Raw genomic sequence first — 8,487 nt, 5'->3', positions numbered from 1 at the left:
GATCTTCACAATCCTACCTACAGCACCTTTAACTCTTTCCTGCCACTGTGGTGATGTGTTTCATCTGTGTATTTACCTTATTTTGTCTCATATCAAGACACGCGTTTGTAGAAAGTCGTGCAAACTGCAGAGCAGAGAACTGAAACTGAACAAAGAACCTGAAAACTACCCAGTCCCCAAATCAGCAGTCCTTATTCATGTGTTGAGAGAAATCATTGTTGAAGGCTTACCAAATGAGTCGTTAATTAGCAGTTTTAAGTGTTTTACAGCAGCTTGGATATCATTTTAGATTTTTTATTTTACCTCTGTCATTGGAAAAAGTCAGGATATTGACGCATGTTCAGAACAGCAAATTAAGCTAAAATCACAGAAAACTACACCATGACTGTCAGAAATGCTGTTCACATTCAGTGTCTGGCTCACAAAGACTTTTTTTTTCCATTACAGAAAACAAACAAACACACAAAACAAATGTAGAGCTATGAGGAAAATCTCTCCTCTTTTTACATTATCACAATTTGAACCATCAGGTGCAATACATTTTTAAAAGTCACAAATGATCCGTCCGTGCCAAATCACATCTTAGTAATAAACAATGTTGTGACCAAGTCATCTTTGCTCAAGTCCCTAGGAAGTCTCAAGGCATTTGGTCCAAGTCTTAAGCAAGTCTTGAGTTATTTTTTTTGTTACAGTATGTCAAGTCAAGTCGAGTCCTTAGTTAAAGCAAGACAAGTCCCAAATCAAGTCGCTTTTTTCCATCTTGCGTTTTTTTTTTTGCATTTTTAAATCCAACAGGGAATACTCATCATCCAAGTCATCATGCCATCATGTCAAGTCAAGTCTCGAGTCATTAACTTACAAGTCCAAGTCGAGTCTTAAGTCATTTATTTAAATAATTTGAGTCCAAGTCACCAAGTCTCAATTCAACATCTCTGAAGTCCTCCACATTTAGAGTTATCTCTCACCACCATTGTGATTAGTTTTGTGAACTTTAGATGTGGCAAAACAATGTGTATTTACATTAATTTACTTAACTGTAGGATTCTAACACAGCAACCCTTTGAACGCTGTGCCATGATGTTTTGATGTTTCCACAGGGAGAGAAGGGTGACAGAGGCTGGAGGGGCCTGTATGGAGACATAGGAACTCCCGGGATCATACAGGTACATTTTAGCTTTTTTCATTCAGCTTCTGTTGACTCATACATTAGGGAAATGACCATGTTTCCACATCATATACCACCTGGTTTAATGTATATTACATGAACTTGCGAAACATGCGACATGCCCATGATGAAAGCCAGGCAACTAACAAACACGTAAGTCATCACCACATACTGTATAAGCTAAGTTATTTACACACATTATGACAGAGGAATTAAAGTTATATGAACATATTTACCATTGACCTGATACATTGATTGCAATTTGTGTACCGGTAATATTTACCACCTCATCTGCTGTAAGAAGTGTTTGACATAACAACCTGAATGCACCACCGGTTGTTATGAATGGCAAACGTGCCTGCTTACATTCAACTGTTCAGCGATTTTGGGGAACTGACTTTTTACAAAGTGACAGCAGCTGGGAAAGGGATGCGGTTATCCCCTGGCTTAACAGCAAAAGGGGATCATGTTTTAAAGGGGAAGCGCTGTTCATAGATTACAGCAGGACTGAATCTTTTCTTTCATTCCTCTCTTACAATATTTACTGATTACCACACACAAAAAGTGCCAAAAAAGTCAGATATTTGAAATGTGGACCAATTCAAATATCTGGGTGTCACCCTTGATCCAACTCTCAGCTTTAAAAAAAAAACATCTCAAAAAGCTGGGCAACACACTGAAATTTAATCTATCAAACTACAGAAACATAAGAAATTCCCTTACTGTTGAGGCATCAAGTACATACCTACTATACGCGATGATTATTCCACATTTTTTATATTGTATTTCAAGTTGGTCTCAGGCTTGTAAAACAGCCCTAAGGCCACTTGAATCATTATATAAATGTGCCCTCAAGATCCATGACAAAAAGCCACGTCATTACCATCACTGTCATATCCTCCCTTAATATGACATGCTAAATCTTGAAAATGTTATATTTCACTCAAATGTTTGCATCATTTTTCTTAAATAATTCATAATGCTTCTGCTCCTCCTCTGAAAAGATTTGTTACACTCTGCTCTGAAAAAAACAACACGGGTAACTAGATCAGCAACAATGAGAAAGTGCCAAGACATTTATTCCATCATTCTAAGCATTGGTTAAATACATAAGATGCAATAAACATAAATATAGCAAGTGAAAATAACAGTATAATATAAAAAAAGTATTTCACAGTCACAAGTTTAGAAGTCCCCAGCCGTTTTAGAGTGTGCAAGCTTTAACATATTTCAGTAGTAGTCTATTTCCACGACACTCCACTTCCGGGATTGCTACGTTGCCACCAGAAATTCCGCCAGATTTCACTCTTTTCGTCCAGATATTCGGTACCTTCCGCTTTCTTTGTGTTGGAATTTTAAACTCCTCAGATCTCTGCAGGGTTAATCCAGACAGCTAGCTAGACTATCTGTCCAATCTGAGTTTTCTGTTTCACGACTAAAACATCCTTTGAACGTACACGTTCCACCAAAACAAGTTCCTTCCTGAGGCTATTTTGCAGAGGCACCGTGACTCCGTCTGGCGCTTAGCACCGCCCAAGACAATTGTGATTGATTTAAAGAAATGCCAATAAACCAGAGCACATTTCTCTCCCATCCTGAAATGCTGTGCAGACTCGCCAGACCTTCCTTTGCAGCGCTGTGGAGGAAGGTATTCACTGTTGTTTTAGTGTCTTTGAAAGCAGACACAGACATTTTTTTATAGTGTTATCAACCTTATTCCAGACCCGTGGCCCTCTGCAGACCATACTAAAGCTAAATTAAAATGATCAAAATGAATAACACTGGTGTGTATTCACAGGGCAGTAAGGGACGTAAAGGATCCAGGGTAAGTGACAGTTATGTCTTCTTTTTTGTTTTATATTGCCTTACTGTGTGATCCCCACTTATCTCCTTTATTTATTTCTATCTCTCCGTCAGGGTGATAAAGGTGTGAGAGGAAACAGAGGACCCAGAGGAGAGAGGGTGAGGAAAAAAACGTTTCTTTCGCGAAATGCGACATCTTTATACGAATGAATGAAACAGTTTGTACCAATCGACCCGTGTGTCTCTTCAGGGTGAGCGCGGCATCACTGCAGCGCCAGGAGAGAAGGTAGAAGACGTAATAAACATAAAGTCCGAAATAAAAGTGAGTTGAAAACATTCTGAATGGGAGCGAAGCTGTGAAGGCATCCTGTTCCGTGCTGTGCTGTTCCAGGGCGACCCAGGCCAGTGGGGAGATGCAGGGCAGATAGGTGAGCAAGGACCCAGAGGAGAGCCTGGAGGCAGAGGAGGCCTGGTAGGTATATTAGATTAGATTGACTTTACTGATCCCAAATTGGCACATTTCAGGGCTACAGCAGCAAAATAAAAGACACACAGCACACACACAGAATATACAAGAAATAATACGTATTCTATCCTATTTATTATTTCTTGTATATTCTGTGTGTGCTGTGTGTCTTACAGTGGATGCATAGGAATAGATACATGTATAGCCAAGTGGGGGGGACACAAAAGAGGGGGTCTGGGGGTCCTCTACCAGAAAAATGTTTTCGATTTGAATCCCATTTCCTGCATTTCTACATACATTTATAGTAACTATGGTGATACAGAATCCAGGAAATAATTAAGTTGACCATAATGAAATCATGCCAGAAAGAATAGAACTAAACTATGTATAAGAAAAAGATGTCTTACTTTCTTTATTATTCAAAATAGTGGCCAAACACTGTGACTTATAATTAAAATAATATCACACTAATTTGAAAGTGTGTGTGTGTGTGTGTGTGTGTGTGTGTGTGGGGGGGGGGGCATGTCCCCCCTGTCCCCAGTGGAAATTATGCCCTAGTGTATAGCGTACAGCGCTGCAACTAATGATTATTTTCATTGTCGATTAATCTGTTGATTATTTTCACAATTAGTTGTTTGGTCTATAAAATGTCAGAAAATGGTGAAAAATGTGGATCAGTGTTTTCCCAAAGCCCGAGATGACGTCCTCAAATGTCTTGTTTTGTCCACAACGTAAAGATATTCAGTTTACTGTCACAGAGGAGAGAAGAAACTAGAACAATATTGACATTTATAGAAGCTGGAATCAGAGAATCTTTACTTTTTTCTATTAAAAAGTAATCAAACTGATTAATCGATTATCAAAATAGTTGGGGATTAATTTAATAGTTGACAACTAATTGATTCATTGATTCATCTTTGCAGCTCTAATACCATATATTCATATAGAAGGCTGTTTCTAGCAGGAAACTCACAATGAGTCAAATCACAATTGCCCTGCCAGTCTGTCATCAGTATTACTGCCATTTGATTATGAGTATTATTTCAAAATGATGTATGTCGATTTTCCGGTGGTTAAAATGTTTAGATAAAGGAAGCGTTGTTTTCCTCCATATAACTGGTTTACGTGGCTGCTTGCTAACCAGCTCATTGTTTGATCAATCAACGATTCAATGAATAAAAATAAATCACTATGCACAGGCGTTGAAGGGATCTCGTGGAACTCCAGGAAAGCCCGGTCATCCTGGTCCTGCAGGACTGTCTGGTCGGACTGGAGAGCCTGGTCTACCTGGACAAGGTGCGTGACACCAGGTTACAGATGAACTAGTCTATATCCTTGACGTTCCACTTCCGGGATTGCTCGGTGGCTGACTCGGATTTCACTCTTTTAGGCCGGATATCCGTTGCCTTGGGCTTCCTTTGTGTTGGCATTTTAAACTCTGGTGGATTTCTGAGGACTATGGTTAACTGCTCCTCAGATCTCTGCAGGGTAAATCCAGACAGCTAGCTAGACTATCTGTCCAATCTCAGTTTTCTGTTGCACGACTAAAACAACTTTTGAATGTACACATGTTCCACCAAAACAAGTTCCTTCCAGAGGCTATTTTGCAGAGGCACGGTGGCTCCGTCTGGTGCTTAGTGCCACCCAAGACAATTGTGATTGGTTTAAAGAAATGCCAATATATTTAGAATATTTTCAGCCCTTTCCGATTGTGATCTGAAGTCGTTAGCTCTGCTCTCTTCAAAGCCACCCGACTCCTTTGACAAAAAACTAGAATTTTACCTCCAGAACACGGGAGTTGCTGCTCTACCGCTGCCTCGATTGGTTAGTTAGTTTGTGTTATTCTGGGACCTTGGTGTTTTAAAGGTGCAGTAAGTGATTCTGCACAAACTCACTGAACTCAACTGCCAAACAAGCTCCGCCCCCCAGATTCAAGGACTGCCCCCCCCTACACTCCTTTCTGTTTGTTTTCCATTTACAACATCACTTACTATACCTTTCATGGGCTAGTTCGTAATTTAAAAGTCATGAAGATAGAGGCAGTGTAGACCAGCAATTGTGTTCCGCGAGGTAAAATTACTACTGTTTTGTCAGAAGGAGTCTGGTGGCTCTGAAGAGAGCAGAGATAACGACTTCAGTTCCCCATCGTAAAAGGCTGTCTGACAGCAAAGTAAAGTGGTGAAAATATTCTAAATATAGCGTACACTTGAAAACTGATACAGATTATTTTAGGTGTCTTAAATGCATTTAGCTGCTGCCCTTGAATACAGCAGTACATTGCTTAGCTTCCGTGTTGGTACTCCTGTCTGCTTCTCCAAACTGGGGGCGTGCCGACCGCCATCTACTGTAGCTAACACACTGACTATGGAGAAGTAGCTCATACAACCACACTTCAAAAGATCAGAACGATCTCTTTAATTATTATTAAATAAGTATCAATATGGGAGACTAGCACATGGATATAAGCATTGCTAATAAACGCAGTTCAGAGCTGGACACCGTTAATTGATTTTGACCATCATCAACGTCATATAGCATGAATATGTTATACTGAGAGTGTTAACGACATCTTGTTTTATATCTATGGGTAATGGTATCTTGTGCTGTAGTGTACGTCCTACCAGGCCTGCAGGGAGACACAGGAAACCGAGGCCCTTCAGCCAAATGCAACTGTTCACAGGTTCGAACCCCAGAACGATTGTTGGACAGAGTCCAGACGGTCAGTGTCACACACACATATTCTATTACCACTAGTTGTACACTTATTTTGGGTAATCTTTACTCTGTGTGTGTGTGTGTGTATATAGTTATAAACAATATGTATTTTAATGTGTTTTAGGTTCATATTTTTGCCTAAGTAGGTCCACAAGAACAGAATAAGACCTAGGAACTGTAGCACGCACGCACGCACGCACACACGCACGCACACACGCACGCACCAATGCTGGCTGGCCCCTTAAAAATGTTGTCATATGTGTATCTCTCCAGATCTTTGTTGCGGACGGAGAGAAACAGATGAGGAGACTGCGGGGGGAGAACGTGATGGTGCTGCGGACGGACAGAAAAGCTCTGTACATCTACTCTGACTCTCAATGGATCAACGTACTGGTAACTACTGTTGGGGAGAAATAAAAACGCCAGCATGGAATCATCACGGAAACAGTAGTAAAGTTATATAAATAGGAGGTTTGAGTAGCCCCTTATATGGTTAACCAATCACACTTATGTACAAGTGGAGCTGGAGTGGACAGGGGGAAGGTGTCAGAATAAGAGACAGATGTTACAAATCGCAATGGCGTTATTCTCTTTATCCTGATAACTGATTCCTCTTTCTGTTTTCATGCTGCCTCCTGATTGGACCAGGAGGACCCCAGACATTGACCCCAACTCCATTCAACACAGGCTGAAGTGCCCTCGAGCAAGACCCTTAACCCCAACTACTCCAGTGGCCAGCAGCTCAGACTGTGGTTATACTGGGAAGCTTCCGGGTGTGAATGTGGTTAACTTAGTGAGTGTGATCAGGGTCCTGAAAATCTACCCATGTTAAATAAAGGTTGGCCTGTCCTCTGTACAGATCCTCTAAGATGTATTATTATTTATTGTAATTACATATTTCAGCATTCCCTCTTATATGATTTATACATGCATGTGTATTGTTCCAGTGTTTACATTTAGGTTTACATTATGTTACATTTCAGCAATCCTTATTCATAGAGTTTCTCTTATGTTAACTGTATTTTCCATTGTAATATTTCCCTATTTTCAATAGTTTTATTTCATGAATCTAGAATGCATCCATTATTCACTTAATGTATCGCTGCTGCGGCTGCAGTGATTCAGCTCCCATGAAAGATTAATAAAAATTGGATTACTGTCTCGTGCATTGATATCTGACTCATATTGCAGATGTTATTCTTGGCTTTCCCATTATTTAGTCTCCATTTTTCTTTCAGGGATGTATCAATTGTTTTTATGCAATAGGGAATCAGGAACCGAACGTAAGGACAAAGGGTCTAAATACAGTACTTCACTAAGTTATTTAGTACTTGCCTGCCTATGTCATAATATAGTATGTCGAAAAAAATCATAAAAAGTCATAGTGTAGTATGTCGAAGAAGTCATAGAATAGTATGTTGAAAAAAGTCACAAAAAAGTCATAGTATAGTATTTAAAAAAAAAACATAGTATAGTAGGACGAAAAAATTAGAAAAAAGTCACAGTTTAGTATGTCAAAACAAGTCATAGTATAAGAAGTCAAAAAAGTCATAAATAAGTCATGGTATATTATGTCAAAAAAAGTCATGAAAAAGTCAGGGTACTGTCTGTCGAAAAAGTGAAAAAGTCATAGTATACAGTAGTAAGACAAAAAAAAGCATAGTATAGTATATAAAAAAAGTAAAAAAATATATATTATAGTATGTCAAAAAAGTCATAGTATAAATTATCCAAAAAAGTAAAAAAATTAGTCATAGTATAGTATGTCGAAAAAAGTCATAGTATAAAATATCTCAAAAAGTAAAAAAAAAAAAAAGTCATAATGTAGTATGTCAAAAAAAGTAATAAAAAGTCATAGAATAGTATGTCGAAAAAGGTCTTAGTATGTCGAAAAAACTCTTAAATAAGTTCTAGTATAGTATGTCAAAAAAGCCATAAAAAGTAATAGTATAGTATGTCAAAAAAGTCTTAGTATAGTATGTTGAAAAAAAGTCTAAGTATAGTATTTCTTAAATAAGTCATATGTCGAAAAAAAGCCATAAATAAGTAATAGTATAGTATGTTGAAAAAAGTCGTAAAAAACGTCATGGTATAGTAAGTCGAAAAAAGTAATAAATAAGTAATAGTATAGTATGTTGGAAAAAGTCATAGTTTATTATGTCGAAATGGTCATAGTATAGCATGTCAAAAAAAGTCATAGTATAGTATAGAATGTCGAAATATGTTATAAACTAGTGATAATACAGTATGTCGAAAAAAGTCATAGTATAGTATATTGAAAAAAGTCATAGTATAGTATGTTGAAAAAGTCACTGTAGTCTACTGCAGTCACTGTAGT

The 8,487-nt window shown here is 38.3% G+C and overlaps 1 protein-coding gene across 1 annotated transcript in view; it reads left to right on the top strand.

Moving 5' to 3' along the window:
• LOC116053785 (collagen alpha-3(IX) chain-like) overlaps positions 1-7,017 on the top strand; it is a 12,183-nt gene extending 5,166 nt beyond the window's left edge. The window contains exons 7-15 of the mRNA XM_031304967.2: positions 1,098-1,163; positions 2,964-2,990; positions 3,083-3,127; positions 3,219-3,254; positions 3,360-3,440; positions 4,634-4,730; positions 6,044-6,153; positions 6,423-6,542; positions 6,798-7,017. Of these exons, the coding sequence (XP_031160827.2) occupies positions 1,098-1,163; positions 2,964-2,990; positions 3,083-3,127; positions 3,219-3,254; positions 3,360-3,440; positions 4,634-4,730; positions 6,044-6,153; positions 6,423-6,542; positions 6,798-6,815 (600 nt within the window). The 3' untranslated portion in view covers positions 6,816-7,017. The remainder of the gene's footprint in view (positions 1-1,097; positions 1,164-2,963; positions 2,991-3,082; positions 3,128-3,218; positions 3,255-3,359; positions 3,441-4,633; positions 4,731-6,043; positions 6,154-6,422; positions 6,543-6,797) is intronic.
• Positions 7,018-8,487: the final 1,470 nt, after the last annotated feature.

This window comes from Sander lucioperca, chromosome 8 (genome assembly GCF_008315115.2).
Source record: "Sander lucioperca isolate FBNREF2018 chromosome 8, SLUC_FBN_1.2, whole genome shotgun sequence".
Classification (NCBI taxonomy): domain Eukaryota; kingdom Metazoa; phylum Chordata; class Actinopteri; order Perciformes; family Percidae; genus Sander; species Sander lucioperca.
Note: the sequence above shows the minus strand (reverse complement) of the source record. Positions and strands in the feature narration are given on the sequence as shown.